The sequence below is a fragment of the Nerophis ophidion genome, linkage group LG11 (assembly GCF_033978795.1).
Source record: "Nerophis ophidion isolate RoL-2023_Sa linkage group LG11, RoL_Noph_v1.0, whole genome shotgun sequence".
Lineage (NCBI taxonomy): Eukaryota > Metazoa > Chordata > Actinopteri > Syngnathiformes > Syngnathidae > Nerophis > Nerophis ophidion.
Genome location: NC_084621.1, coordinates 2,169,748 through 2,186,227, shown reverse-complemented (window position 1 = coordinate 2,186,227; position 16,480 = coordinate 2,169,748). Strand labels below are relative to the sequence as shown.

At 41.4% G+C, this 16,480-nt stretch overlaps 1 protein-coding gene across 2 annotated transcripts in view; it reads left to right on the top strand.

Moving 5' to 3' along the window:
• Positions 1–232: 232 nt before the first annotated feature.
• cops7a (COP9 constitutive photomorphogenic homolog subunit 7A) overlaps positions 233–16,480 on the top strand; it is a 96,390-nt gene continuing 80,142 nt past the window's right edge. The window contains exons 1-3 of one of the 2 annotated variants that reach the window (XM_061914841.1): positions 233–298; positions 1,084–1,160; positions 16,254–16,376. In XM_061914841.1, coding sequence (XP_061770825.1) covers positions 250–298; positions 1,084–1,160; positions 16,254–16,376 — 249 coding nt within the window. In that variant the 5' untranslated portion in view covers positions 233–249. The remainder of the gene's footprint in view (positions 299–1,083; positions 1,161–16,253; positions 16,377–16,480) is intronic. The other variant, XM_061914842.1, reaches the window with a different exon arrangement.

Here is a 16,480-nt window from a genome sequence, read left to right as displayed (position 1 = left end):
CGACCACAAAGGGAATAAGGAGTAGAAAATGGATGGATGGGCATTTACAAACAGACGAGAAACAACAATCAAAATAAGTACAAAAACAGTGCAAATTGTGTTGCTGTAACATCAGATCAGCGCTAGATGACGCTGTTTGGTCTTATCCACTGACGCACAGCTCGCCTGAAAACCCCGCCTACCTTTCCTTCATTTGTCCAATCAGATTGCACGTTACTTTGTTGTCGTACGTGAGCTGGGCGGAAGTGAATGCACCGTCGACCTGAGCGGCTAATCTGCGTGAAATCAACACAACAAGGTAACAGTTCCTCTCAACTGCCTTATGTGTGTTTATTTACAGCCAACTGGGACGCTTGTGTCGTCTCTTAATTGACCTGTGGTGTCATTTAGTTGTAATTGCCTTCTGTGGGAAGTATAAGAATAAACTGTGGCCTTGCGTTCCACAGCACTGAGGATGCTAAGATGCTAATATGCTAACTGTCGACACACCGCGCTGCTGTCATGTAAATAACCAGACAAGTGCTGGGAGATTGTGACGCTTTTGTATTTACTCACATTTGAATATAAAAGACATTTGGACACAATCCCGAACTTTTTATTTGGCATATAAGGCTTGGTTAGTGTTATAGATCAAAGATTTACACCGACTTTTGAGCCAAGACATACTTCCTTTAATGCTTAAAGGCCTACTGAAATGTTATTTTCTTATTCAAACGGGGATAGCAGGTCCATTCTATGTGTCATACGTGATAATTTCGCGATATTGCCATATTTTTGCTGAAAGGATTTATTAGAGAACATCGACGAAAAAGAGAGCGATTCGGACCGAGAATACGACGATTTCCTCATTAATTTGAGCGAGGATGAAAGATTCGTAAATGAGGAAAGTTAGAGTGAAGGACTAGAAAAAAAAATGACGAAGGCAGTGGGAGCGATTCAGATGTTATTAGACACATTTACTAGGTTAATTCTGGAAAATCCCTTATCTGCTTATTGTGTTACTAGTGTTTTAGTGAGATTATAAAGTCATACCTGAAAGTCGGAGGGGTGTGGTGACCGCCAGTGTCTCTGATGGAATCCTAGGAGGAACCAAGAAAGTTGCAGCTGCCTCTTTGACAGCTGCTACAGGAGGAACGACACAAACTCCGCTCATGTCTCCGGTAAGAGCCGACTTATTCCAACAATTTTCTTACAGACGTGGTAGAGAAACATGTTCGTTTGACCGCTCTGTTCCATATTAAAGCTTCACAACAAACAAAGAAACACCGGTTGTGTTTTGGTTGCTAAAGGCAGCTGCAATCCACCGCTTTCCACCAACAGCATTCTTCTTTATAGTCTCCATTATTAATTGAACAAATTGCAAAAGATTCAGCAACGCAGATGTCCAAAATACTGAGTAATTATGCTGTTAAAGCAGACGACTTTTAGCCGTGAGTGGTGCTGGGATAAAATGTCCGCTCCAACCAATAACATCACAAGCACGCATCAACATAAGCGTCATCATTCCGCGACGTTTTCAACAGGATACCCCGCGGGAAATTTAAAATTGCAATTTAGTAAAGTAAAGCGGCCGTATTGGCATGTGTTGCAATGTTAATATTTCATCATTGATATATAAACTATCAGACTGCGTGGTCGCTAGTAGTGGCTTTCAGTAGGCCTTTAAGTAATAGCAACATTGCCTGACATTTATTGGGGAATAAAGTTCAAGTTAAAATACCACTGATAGTCACACACACACTAGGTGGGGTGAAATTAACCTCTGCATTTGATTAATCACCCCCTGGGAGTTGAGGGGAGCAGTGAGCAGCAGCGGTGGCCCTGCCCGGGAATCATTTTGGTTATTCAACCCCCAATTCTAACCCTTGATGCTGAGTGCCAAGCAGGGAGGTAATTGGTGCCATTTTTATAGTCTTTGGTATGACTCCGCCGGGTTTTGAACTCACGACCTACCGATCTCAGGGCGGACACTCTAACCCAGGCTTGTCCAAAGTGCGGCCCGAGGGCCATTTGTGGCCCCCAGCTAATTTGTTAATGGCCCCCGGCCCAATCTAAAAAATACTATAATAAAAATTTAAAACATAAACGAGTGTAATAAAAGAGTAAATAGTGACATGTAACAAGAAAAAGTTGCAGTGTTGACACTAATAACACAAAGCTACCATGCGGACTGTTATTGACCTGCTGAAGGCTCCAATTACTTCACTGGAACAATTTCGCTTTCAAATATTTTGGGGGGATAATATTGCATATTTTGTGCGAGACAAAGTTTTCTTTCACAAAAAGGGCATCAAACAAACAAAATAGTACGAAAAAAATCTTATAATCAAGAGATCTAAAGACTTAAGCGTTAAAAGTAAAAATATATAAATATACATTTGGCTTATTTTCAACACTTATTCTTTTTTTATTGTTATGAATTAATGACCTATTTAGGGTTACAATTACTTCACGTCAAATATTCCACTTTGAAATGCTTTGGGGGAAAATGTTGCATAGTTTGTGTGTTTGCCATATAAATAAGGACTTTGACATAAAGGCCATAAACATAATAAACAACATTTAAAAAAATGTTTATAACGACAGACAGACCTGAAGTTGATCCCGAGATTCAAGCGTTAAATGAAAAAAAAAAAATGTATGGCTTATTTCTAACATTTTTATGACTGAGACCCTTCCGGAGACCGGGTACCAAACTTGAGGAAAGCCATAAAGGTAAAAAAAAACAACTATTGCTTTTAAAAAAGAAAAATATCAAAATGGCCCCCGCATACTTTGATTTTTCAGTCTGCGGCCCTCAGTGGAAAATGTTTGGACACCCCTGCTCTAACCACAGGGCCACCTGCTTTCAATAACATGATTGAAAAGCAATGCTTTAGGACTCAGGCATCAAAGTCAAGGCCCGTGGGCCAGATCCCGGCCCGCCAATTTATTATGTTTGTGGAAACAATCGGTTGCTTTTCCAAACATTTTTAATAAACTGCCAACGTTAACCCTCTATTAATGTTGGATATAGAGAACATACAAACCCTTTATTTGTTGAATCAAAAATATCAAAATTCCACGACATAGTGAATTTGCAAACAGCTAAAATTATACACAATGCAAACTATAATCAGCTACCCAAGAATATACAACAATTCTTCTCAAAAAAGAGGAGAAATATAATCTTTGAGAAAAATGTAATTTAAAACATTTGTATGCACGTACAACACTTAAGACCTTCAGTATATCTGTATATGGAATTAAATTATGGAATGGATTAAGCGAAGCAATCAAACAATGTACTAATATGATCCACTTCAAGAAACTCTTCCAACTTAAAGTGTTTACAAAGCACAAAGAAGAACCATGATAAACATTCTGAATTCATTTCATCCATCATCCGTTCATTTTTTCTAAATAACATTACTCATCTCCAATATATGAAATGTAACTTAATTTGCAGAGTATTATTTATTTATTTTTATTGTGATTACTTATGGAGTATATTGTGAATAAATTGAGAACAGGAAGTGAACACAAGTTTTAGCAATTATTATGTAAAAGAAAAGGGGTAGGTTTAAATAAGCTCTGCTTCTTCCTACTCCTTTTCGAACATGTTGAAAAGACAAACTGGAAATTGTGATGTATCATGTTGTATGCTTGCATATTCGAAATAAACTAAACAACAACGTTAGTATGCAAACAGGAAGTGTTTAAACTGTTTTGGCTTTGTAAAAACACAGACAAAGTCTTAAGTTCATTGTGTTCTTCATGGTGTTTTTGAAACTGCACTAGAATAGAATGGACTTTATTGTCAATATATTTGCATATAACGAGATTAAAGACTCCAATTTAAGGTGCGGTAATGGGAACAAATATGGGATATAAAATAAAATTGCACAATAGGTAATAAAGTAAATAAAAATAGAATTGAAATAAACAGACGACTATCCACTAATGTTTTCCTCAGAGTTTTCAACTTACTTCATGTGTCTTGCCATGTTCCATTTTTGGCCAAAGTTAGACAAAGAAAATAATCTGAAGTTGTCTTTATTTTGAAGTTCTAATGCAATGATTTTACCAGTCTGACCCGTGTGGGAATATATTTTCCTTCATGCGGCCCTTGAGCTAAAATGCTTTAGGAGAATCTGACGTCTTGTTTTTGCTGATTTACATTTTTTTTAAATAAATGTATAATTTAGTGATGTGCCCGTAAATTGCTCGTAATCTCTAAATGAAACCTTTATTTTCAACATTTAATGATCAACTAATCCATCACGCCTTATCCAATGTTAACATTGCAGAACAGCGTTTCTGTGTTCAATCCGAGTTAGAAATCACGCAGCGATTGGAAAACCTTTATTAAACTTTCCCTCATGAGCAGAATGTCTAATTGTTGTTTACATTGACCGTAACCCTACACAAGCTACCATATTATATGTACTTGAAAAGAAGCATTTAATTTCAGTTAAACACTTGCAGTAAAATAGCTTGTAGTAATCTTTATTGTTCTTATTTAAGCGAGTGCTGCTCAGAAGAATTCTGGTGTTGCAGCTTCCCCAGTCCGTATCCAAAATACTCTAAGCTCTTTATTGTTTCTTGGCAATTATTTGTTTCCCACATCCCAAAGTCCATTGATAAATGAAACAATGTGATAGTAAAGGAAAAACAAAAAAAAAGGCATAGTTTATGTTGTAGGTCATGGGTATCAAACTCCATTTAGCTCAGGGGCCCGCATGGAGGAAAATCTGTGCTCACGCAGGCCGGACTATTTAAATCATGGCATCCAAAACAACAAAATAAAGACAACTTCAGATTGATTTCTTTGTCTTACTTTGACCAAAAAAAGAACAAAAACCTTCTGAAAATAATACAATTCAAATATAGAAAAAAAATACTTGGAGCGGTAAAGTTTAGATCCATGAAGTAAAGAAGAAAATGAATAAATGCCATCCATCCATCCAGCCATCTTCCGCTTATCCGAGGTCGGGTCGGGGGGGCAGCAGCCCAAGCAGGGAAGCCCAGACATCCCTCTCCCCAGACACTTCATCTAGCTCTTCCCGGGGAATCCCGAGGCGTTCCCTGGCCAGCCGGGAGACATAGTCTTCCCAACGTGTCCTGGGTCTTCCCCGTGGCCTCCTACCAGTTGGGCGTGCCCTAAACACCTCCCTCGGGAGGCGTTCGGGTGGCATCCTAACCAGATGCCCGAACCACCTCATCTGGCTCCTCTCCATGTGGAGGAGCAGTGGCTTTACTTTTAGTTCCTCCCGGATGACAGAGCTTCTCACCCTATCTCTAAGGGAGAGACCCGCCACACGGTGGAGGAAACTCATTTGGGCCGCTTGTACCCGTGATCTTATCCTTTCGGTCATGACCCAAAGCTCATGACCATAGGTGAGGATGGGAACGTGGATCGACCGGTAAATTGAGAGCTTTGCCTTCCAGCTCAGCTCCTTCTTCACCACAACTGATCGATACAGCGTCCACATTACTGAAGACGCCGCACCGATCCGCCTGTCGATCTCACAATCCACTCTTCCCCCACTCGTGAACAAGACTCCTAGGTACTTGAACTCCTCCACTTGGGGGAGGGTCTCCCCCCCCCCCCCCCCCCCCCCAACCCGGAGATGGCACTCCACCCTTTTCCGGGAGAGAACCATGGATTCGGATTTGGAGGTGCTGATTCTCATTCCGGCCGCTTCACACTCGGCTGCAAACCGATCCAGTGAGAGCTGAAGATCCCGGCCAGATGAAGCCATCAGGACCACATCATCTGCAAAAAGCGGAGACCTAATCCCGCGGCCACCAAACCGGAACCCCTCAACGCCTTGACTGCGCCTAGAAATTCTGTCCATAAAAGTTATGAACAGAATCGGTGACAAAGGGTAGCCTTGGCGGAGTCCAACCCTTACTGGAAACGTGTCCGACTTACTGCCGGCAATGTGGACCAAGCTCTGACACTGATCGTACAGGGAGCGGACTGCCACAATAAGACAGTCCGATACCCCATACTCTCTGAGCACTCCCCACAGGACTTCCCGAGGGACACGCCTTTTCCAAGTCCACAAAAGACATGTAGACTGGTTGGGCAAACTCCCATGCACCCTCAAGAACCCTGCCGAGAGTATAGAGCTGGTCCACAGTTTTACGACCAGGACGAAAACCACACTGTTCCTCCTGAATCCGAGGTTCGACTATCCGGCGTAGCCTCCTCTCCAGTACATCTGAATAAACCTTACCGGGAAGGCTGAGGAGTGTGATCCCACGATAGTTGGAAGACACCCTCCGGTCCCCCTTCTTAAAGAGAGGGACTACCACCCCGGTCTGCCAATCCAGATGTACCGGCCCCGATGTCCACGCGATGCTGCAGAGTCTTGTCAACCAAGACAGCCCCACAGCATCCAGAGCCTTAAGGAACTCATTCACCCCCGGGGCCTTGCCACCGAGGAGATTTTTAACTACCTCAGCAACCTCAGCCCCAGAAATAGGAGAGTCCACCACAGATTCCCCAGGAACTGCTTCCTCATAGGACGACGTGTTGGTGGGATTGAGGAGGTCTTCGAAGTATTCCTTCCACCTATCCACAACATCCGTAGTCGAGGTCAGCAGAACACCATCCGCACCATACACGGTGTTGACAGTGCACTGCTTCCCCTTCCTGAGGCGGCGGATGGTGGTCCAGAATCGCTTCGAAGCCGTCCGGAAGTCGTTTTCCATGGCTTCCCCGAACTCTTCCCATGTCCGAGTTTTTGCCTCTGCGACCGCTGAAGCTGCACACCGCTTGGCCTGTTGGTACCTGTCTTCTGCCTCTGGAGTCCTATGAGCCAAAAGAACCCGATAGGACTCCTTCTTCAGCTTGACGGCATCCCTCACCGCTGGTGTACACCAGCGGGTTCTAGATTTACCGCCACGACAAGCACCAACTACCTTGCGGCCTCAGCTCCGATCAGCCGCCTCGACAATAGAGGTGCGGAACATGGTCCACTCGGACTTAATGTCCAGCACCTCCCTCGTGACATGTTCAAAGTTCCTCCGGAGGTGGGAATTGAAACTTTTTCTGACAGGAGACTCTGCCAGACGTTCCCAGCAAACTCTCACAATGCGTTTGGGCCTGCCAGATCTGTCCGGCATCCTCCCCCACCATCGCAGCCAACTCACCACCAGGTGGTGACCGAGTGTCCAAAACATGAGGCCGCAAATCCCATAATAATAATAAATAATAAATAAATACATGTTTATAACCAAATAAATTTACATATGCATAGAAATGTGTTTTCTTTTGTATTATTTTTTTTAAGAATTAAGTAACGTTTATGACAACCTTTTTCCAAAATACAATTTAGCAGTATGAACTGTCGAGAGACTCGAGGGTTTATTATTTGAAGGGGCCCTGTAATGCAAAATCAAGTTTTTTTTACCTATTGGTACCTGCTGTTGTGTATTTGGGGATCTGCATAAGTCCCACAAATTTTAAATCAAACCATGGAGGCATTGCAACGATATTTATCAAATAATCTTGCCCCACTTCATACATCCGCCAAATAAGCCGTTTGGAATTTGCTCGTCCTGTGACATTTTTGCACCAATGGTGTTACCGGATTAACCATATATGGTATAAATGTTACCAAAGGGCTCTGCGTGCGTCTGCCATTGTAATCCGACGCTGTAGTCAATAAACTCATTTTTTTATCTCTTCTCTTGTTTTGGGGCAGACTGTCTCGTGCGTGCACAGGTATCCTCCACTGTTGTCCTTTCTCACACATCCTACCACTTGTCCCTTTTGGGGATGCGGGGGTCCCAGCTAGTTAATCTGTCAGTAGAATCGCTACGGAAGCACTAAAAACTACAACAAAGAAGGCGGAGAGAAATAGTTTGTAAAACATTATCAGTGCAAAATGTTGACCAAAGAACCTCCCTTACATGTTATGTAGACCACAAGGAAGTGTTTTAAACATAGAAAAAAATCATGATATCAACCAGAATAGGGTCTAATGTTTAACATCTAGTGCATCTGTGTGCAGAATTCTTGCCTCACTTGCTTTTTTTCCGCTTGTCAAACCTATCAAAACCCCCATGGTTTGCTGATGCGAAATTTCATTTCACTTGGGATGTATGTGTCCCTGTGATCTACTGACCTGACTGTCAGCTGATGGATGCTAGACTTTTGTTTTACATCTTATGATGTCCTCTGCTGCTTACCACAATTACCGTATTTTCCGCACTATAAGGCGCACCTAAAATCCTCAAATTTTCTCAAAAGCTGACAAGCGCGCCTTATAATCCTGTGCGCCTTATATATGAACCAATATTGAGCCACAATATGTGGTAAAAAATGGATGGATGGATGGAGGTCTCGGAAATACGGTAAGCAGCCACCAACTTCATTTTCCCCCGTAGAAGAAGCAGCGCGCGGTGCATGCTGGGATATATGACTGCGGGAGACGTGCCGTTTCTGTGTGTTTATGTAATGACCCCAAAATGGCTCCTATTAAGAGACACGCTTACGACGTAGAGTTTAAACTCAAGGCGATCAGTCACACAGTAGAAGACGGGAATAGAGCAGCAGCGAGAAAATTTAACATTAACAGCAGCGACACTGACTCGTTTAATGACGACTTCGACGAGACGGAGCCGGGCACGTTAAATGCCGTATTCGCCCAACTGTTTGATTCAAACACTGAAAAAGAAGAATTTGAGGGATTCGTGGATGAGGAATAACTTAATAGAGTGAGCTTTACATGTTTCTTTTGTGTGTTGTGTTGTGTGACATTATCGTTTGAGCAACATTGAGTTATTGATATATTATTGCTTTGCACTATTTCGAGTGTTACTATATTGTGATTGCACTAACGTTTGATTTACAGTGTCAGACTGTTTTTTACGTGTTTATTGAATCGGGGAAAATAATAAAACAGCTGTTTATTCATTTTGGGAGTAAATGGAGTTGTCAGAACGCTGGTTTGTAATCTATTAATAAAGTTTGACTGACCTATAGCGCAGCTCCATCTAAAGGATGCATAACGTAACCCCAGACTCTACTGTAGCATCTATTCTATGCGCCTTATAATGCGGTGCGCCTTATATATGAACAAAGCTTTAAAATAGGCCATTCATTGAAGGTGCGCCTTATAATCCGGTGCGCCTTATAGTGCGGAAAATACGGTACATAATCAAATCAACTTTATTTATATAGCACATTTAACATTTACCACAGGTGTAGCCAAAGTGCTGTACAATGGGTTAAAAACGAGAACCGAGCAAACACAACACAACACAAACAGAACATGATAAAAAATAAATAAATAAAATAAAATAAATAAAACATAAAAACAGGTTCACAGCTGGTGTATAATGGTGCGCCATTGTAGGATGGATACTACTCAGTGTTAAAAGCCATGGAATAAAAGTATGTTTTTAAGAGAGATTTAAAAACAGGAAGAGAGGAGGCTTGTCTAACACTCAGAGGTAGGTCGTTCCATAGTTTGGGAGCAGCAGCGGCGAATGCTCTGTCACCTCTAAGCTTCAGCCTTGTGTCAGGGACCGTCAGTAGCGGCTGATCTTAGGGATCGAGTGGGGCAGTAAGGCTGAAGGAGGTCGGAGAGATATGTTGGCGCGAGGTCGTTTAGACATTTGAAAACCAATAGGAAGAGTTTAAAATTGATTCGGTAACGCACAGGGAGCCAGTGAAGGGATGCTAATATAGGGGTGATGTGCTCACGTCTGCGGGTCTGTGTTAGCAGACGAGCAGCAGAGTTCTGCACGAGCTGCATGCGGGCGAGGGAGGCCTGGCTAATGCCGACATACAGGGCATTGCAGTAGTCTAAACCATTTGAGATAAAGGCGTGGGTTAATTTCTCGAGATCATGTCCTGTTAGAAGCGGTTTCACTTTGGCTATTTGGCGTAATTGATAAAAGCTTTTTTGAACGACGCTGCTGATTTGTTTTTCAAATTTAAAATCTGAGTCGAACTTTACCCCCAGGTTTGTGACACAGTCGCTGAGATACGGGGTCAGAATGCCGAGGTCAACGTTGGGGGAGGGAGAGCGACTTGGACCGAACAACATAACTTCTGTTTTGTCTTCATTTAGGCTCAGGAAGTTAGCTGAAAGCCAGGCTTTGATGTCGTGCAGGCAGTCAATGAGACGTTGAACCGTGTTATTTTGTGCCATGGGAAAATAGATCTGACAATCATCGGCATAAAAATGAAATGCAATACCGTACTTCCTAAAAATAGAACCAAAGGAGAGAAGGTTAAACGCAAATAAGATTGGGGCAAGGATAGAGCCCTGGGGGACCCCATGTGGTAAAGGAGCTGTGGAAGACATAAAACTGTCTGTTTTACAGAGAAACTCCTGTCGGTTAGGTACGACCGGAACCAGTTGAGGGCAGCGCCCTTAATACCCACACAGTTTTCAAGATGAGTGATTAAGGTGGCGTGGTCGACGGTGTCGAACGCAGCGGACAGATCTAAAAGCACCAGGACAATATATTTGCCAGAATCAGTTGACAGGAGGATATCGTTAAAAACTTTTAGAAGCGCTGACTCTGTGCTGTGGAGGGCTTTAAAACCGGACTGGAACAGCTCAGTGATACCATTATCCTCTAAGAAGGGAAACAACTGACTGTAGACAACCTTCTCTAATATTTTGGAAATGTATGGAAGATTGGAGATGGGTCTAAGGTTAGAGAGGAGAGAGGGGTCGAGGCTTGGTTTATTAAGTAGAGGTCGTACCACTGCATGTTTAAAGGCTACTGGAACAATTCCAGAAGAGAGGCTACTATTGATAATGTTAAGGACACTTGATCCAATAGTAGCAAGTACCTCCTTAAACAGGCGAGGTGGGAGGGCATCTGCAGGGGAACCAGAGGGCTTCATATGACTAACTCTGTCATTTGAAAAAAGAAAAGGACACCGGCTCAAACTGATGGAAAACAGAAGAGAAATGCAGAGGAACAGAAGGGTCATATGAAGGCTGGGATAAACTGTCTCTAGGGTACACGATTTTGTCAGTGAAAAAATTGAGACAATTTTCACAGAATTCAAAAGAAGTATCAAAACCAACAGATTTGGGAGCATCAATGACAAAGTTAATAGTTTTGAACAGAACTCTGGGGTTGCTACAGTTAGAAGATATAATCTGAGATAGATATATATTCCTCTCTGCTTTTACAGTCATCTGAAAGGAAAGCATTCTTTCTTTAAAAACGGCAAAGGACACATGCAGCCTGTCTTTTTTCCACTTTCTCTCTGCAATCCGACACTTACGCCTAGCTGCACGAGTGACGTCAGTCAACCAGGGCTGAGGCGTGGCTTTAGTGCGGCGGAATTTGAAAGGAGCGATCGTGTCCAGTATTTGTAAACAAATAGAGTTAAACCCAGAAACCAATATTGTCTACGCACAGACGGAAGCTGAGCATTGTACGCCTGTTAGTGTATGTCTGCTCCAGTGTTCCCCACAGGACTGCTATGTAAATGTCCGGTGTGTTGTTCGAGGGTGTCTAGATGATCTCATTGTCTAATTTGCATAATTGATCATGATGCATGTGAATGTAATTAGAAAAAGGCATCCCAGGCAAATGTTTTATTTTGTTATTGTTAGTAATTAGTGTCAGTTTTTTTCCATTACTCAATGCCTTTTTTTTTTTTTAATTTTATTTCTACAATCTACCACAGGCCTATAAAAAAACAAGCCGCAGTCCGGTTATTCGTTTGCAACAACAACCCACTCAATTATTCACCTCACTTAGCTGAAATATGTTTTCTAAACCGGTGGCACTCTCGATGGTTACGATAGACGCATGCTTTAGAATGATGGCATCCAATATTAGTTGATAACATGCAAATTCCTTTCAATAAGTATCATCATAAGATGAATAATAATAACTAGTCAGAAGTGTTTTGCCCTCTCTTTGTGGTATTAATTTTAAGACATGGCCCGGAGTCGTGAAAGTAGTCTGACGCAAGCTGAATAATTGTATCCTGTATCGGTAGACGACGTGTCCCATGTGGGCCGATATGTGTTCGGTGTGAGGAAGCACCTAAAATAGCACAACCAAGTCAATAACTGTGCACTGGGATCTTTTGTTCTCTCGCTTTTAATTTGACAAGTTCACTCATACATACATATAACTTTTGGCTTGTTATTTCTTCTGCCTCTGAGCCAGGAATTGACCATACTCGGTGCTTACTTTGTTAGTCCGAAGTTGTATTTTCACAACGTATGCTGTGTTTATACTTGATTATATATACCATAAATCATGTATAATCAAAACTAATACCCAATGTCCCCTTTCCTCAAAGTTTTAATATACCGTAATTTCCGGACCATAGGGCGCACTTGATTATAAGGCGCACTGCCGATGAATGGCCTATTTTCAATCTTTTTTTATATATATAAGGCCCACCAGATTATAAAGTGGATTAAAGGAGTAATATGTAGATATATAGGGATGGCGTGGCGCAGTGGGAGAGTGGCCATGCGCAACCCGAGGGTCCCTGGTTCAAATCCCACCTAGTACCAACCTCGTCACGTCCGTTGTGTCCTGAGCAAGACACTTCACCCTTGCTCCTGATGGGTGCTGGTTGGCGCCTTGCATGGCAGCTGCCTCCATCAGTGTGTGAATGTGTGTGTGAATGGGTAAATGTGGAAGTAGTGTCAAAGCGCTTTGAGTACCTTGAAGGTAGAAAAGCGCTATACAAGTACAACCCATTTATCATTTATTCATATATATATTTTTTTTCTTAAACTGAAAACACTTTCTTTTGGTCTACAAAACATTTAATGGTGGTTCTTTGGTCAAAATGTTGCATAGATTGTTTTACAGATCATCTTCAAGCCACTTTCTGACAGTCACTTCTGGATTCGCTGTTTTGTGGGCGGACTTATTTTTGTGGCTCACCTTCTACAGGGTTTTCTCCCCGTCATCTTTGTTGTAGCGGTGGTGCGTGCAAGTACGCGAGTGAAAGAAGTGTCAAAAGATGGAGCTAACTTTTTAATGACATTCAGACTTCACTTAAATCAATAACGAAGCAGCATCTCCCCATTTGGAAACAACACGTTGTTTGGAAACAACACGTTGTTTCCAAATGTTTCCGAATGTGTCCAGTGAATAACTGTCCAACCGGAACTTTCTTATAACTAAATTTCTTGTGTGAATAATGTAAACTCACTACACGGTATGTTTTAGCGCTTTCATGGCGAGTTTACTGACGGATATAAGTAGGAACTTTACACTACTTTATATTAGAAATGGCAACAGCGGAGGATGAATGTCCCATTACAAGAAGATAGAGGAAAAAGAAGAAGCTTATCGACTACGTAGTACGTAGTCGCCATGGACTGCAAAGGCAGACATGCGCAATTTTTTCAGGACTTATGCAGATCCCAAATACAGATCAGAAGGTAAGAAAAGTTGCTTTTGCATAATATTGCGAAACAAAATGCCAGATGTGTCTTACCTTGTACACACACCATAATAATACTTGTATGTTTAATGCGCCAACAATCCATCAAGCAGTACGGCTTCATATCTTACCGAAGTCGTACTAAAACATTTTGATAGATTTTTGAGCGCCGTGTGTACATTTTCAATGGAACATATAAAATGTTGGTGTTGTTTACTTGAGTCATATTGCCATCATATTGCAGTCTACACATATCTCTTATGTTTGACTGTCATCTACTGGTAATATTTAGCATTACACCATGCACCAAATAAAATTGTTTCGAGATTGGTAAGCAAAACCAGAATTATTCAGTACATTAGGCGCACTATCGAGTTTTGAGAGGGAAAAAAAGGATTTTAAGTGCGCCTTAAAGTTCGGAAAATACGGTAATTTAAAAAATGGTGAATGACTTATGGGGCAACACAGTGATGACTGCTCATGCCTCACAGTGAGTAAGTCCTGGGTTCGTTTTTTTTTTATGTGAGTTTGCATGTTCTCCCCATACTGTGGCTTCCTACCACCTCCAAAGACAGGGGATTGGCTGACTGGCAACACTAAATGGTCTCTAGTGTGTGAATGTGAGTGTGAATGTTGTCTATCTGTGTTGGCCCTGTGATGAGGTGGCGACTTGTCCATGATGTACAACGCCTTCCGCCTGAGTGCAGCTGGGATAGGCTTCGGCCCCCCAGCAGCCCAAAAAGGGACAACCTGTAGAAAATGAATGAATGAATGGATGGATGGATGAATGACTTCTGGCCAATTAATTGTTAAGTCTTGCCAAGTAATGCAGACATCTAAAAACAGCGGAACCACGTGGTGTACTTGTGAGAAAAATAACACATGAATGGCACATTAAACACAGTAATGGTGCAAGATTTGACAACCTTTAACCTTCTTGTGTGCAGTAGTTCAGAAGTATAAGCTTGAATCTGAACAAGGGATGGGTGATGTAGCACTTTCAGCCTTTTTTGATAGCAATATTAAGATATATTCTGTGGCATATACATTTCATTAGAACCATTTCAAAATTGGTCACAAGTAGCTACCTACTCTTTTGACTGCTGATGTGTGGGAATTTAATATTTTCTGATTTTTGGGATACTTACGCTTTTGTGACTACACGATCGGTACCGGAAGACACGACCAGTCGCATTCCCAAAGATTACTTCTTGGGATAAGAATTGATAAGATTGTTCAGGTTACGTTTCCACTTTGGATTCTGATTAACGATTCGGTTCCTTATCGGTTCTCTTATCAATTCTTATTTGGGGAAAAAAGACAAAAAACGGATAGATTAGCGTCAATTTAATTTATTTGTAGCGGTAACATGACTTTTCAAAGACTACAATGACATCTATTATTGCAGGAGGCTGCAATTTACTGTACTGTATATTCTGAAATGTATTGTAAGCCTTATTGCCCATCCCAATCTCTGCTTTACCGCGGTTTAGCTGGACTTCTGTTCAAGTGTACTAAGCACTTATTACTCCTCTGTATTGCTTCTTTATTTTCAAGCTAGCTAGCGATTAGCATGGCCTCTTCCCTCTTTCTTTGATTCATTTTGTACCGTATTTTTCGGACCATAAGTCGCATTTTTTTCAGTTTGGCCAGGGGTGCGACTTATACTCTGGAGGGACTTATGGGTTGAAATTATTAACACATTAACGTAAAATATCAAATAATATTATTTAGCTCATTCACGTAAGACGTATAAGATTTCATGGGATTTAGTGATTAGGAGTGACAGATTGTTTGGTAAACGTATAGCATGTTCTCTATGTTATAGTTAATTGAATGACTCTTACCATAATATGTTACGTTTACATACCAGGCACCTTCTCAGTTGGTTATTTACGCCTCATATAACCTACACTTATTCAGCCTGTTGTTCACTATTTTTATTTATTTTAAATTGCCTTTCAAATGTCTATTCTTGGTGTTGGGTTTTATCAAATAAACTTCCCTAAAAAATGCGACTTATACTCCAGTGTGACTTATATATGTATTTTTCCTTCTTTATTGTGCATTTTCGGCAGGTGCGACTTATATTCCGGAGCGACTTATACGGTATATTTAAGATGCTAAAACCAATTCAGTGTGCATCAGTATTTGCTAAGATATTTGAAATGAAACATTATGTATTGTTTAACTTATAGGCGACAAATCAAATCGCTCCTAGTCTTATACACCTCATTAATAAGGATTGTATTTAAAATTCAGAACATGTCGAGGTTCAACAAAAAAGCTGCACTTCGGAAACCCTTGCTCTTAAATCAAATACCCCTAAACTTCTAAAATTCGAAATTTGACCAAAATGTTCTGTAAAAGTCTTATAAAAACTGTGACATTGACAATGCACATGTCATCCTTATATCAAAGTTAAGGTACAGGGTTTTGTTGTTTTTACACTGGCAGTTATAACATTAACCATTAGATGCAGCTCACCTTTGCATTACATATGCAAAATATATTTTCAGAATTTTTTAAATTGTAAGATTTGTTGAGAAATCCCCCAAATCAGATGTTCCACTGTGTGCTTTTACACATGAAATGAGGCCGTAGGCTCGTGTTCAATCGGATGTCCTTTCATTGCACAACAAGAGACTGGATCTCCCTTTGAAGGGCATGAAAAGAGTGTAGGAAGTCCCTGTGCAACATTGTCCCTCCAATTATGTTTTCTGTCATCATAACACAGTGTGGAATAGATTAGAACAGTGAAATTTGCCCGAGATTAAAACAGTGATATTGCTTTAATGTACCACAGCTGTTGTTTGAATGTTGCAATTAACCCTCCACCTCTGTGTCTTGTACGTTATTTCAGATGGAGGTGGAGCATCTCCTGTCTCTGTCCGGTCCTGCACTGGCCCAGGCTGTCAGCTCACTACTGGAGACGCCTGGTCTATACGTATTCTCTGACATCCTGGAGCTGCCCAACGTCAGAGAGGTAAAACTCTTGCATAGCCTGCCTGTTTATTTACATAAAGTACACAGAATCTGTAGCCGCCATTCCGTTCTAATACTGTACCTTACTTAAATAGGGACCTATTA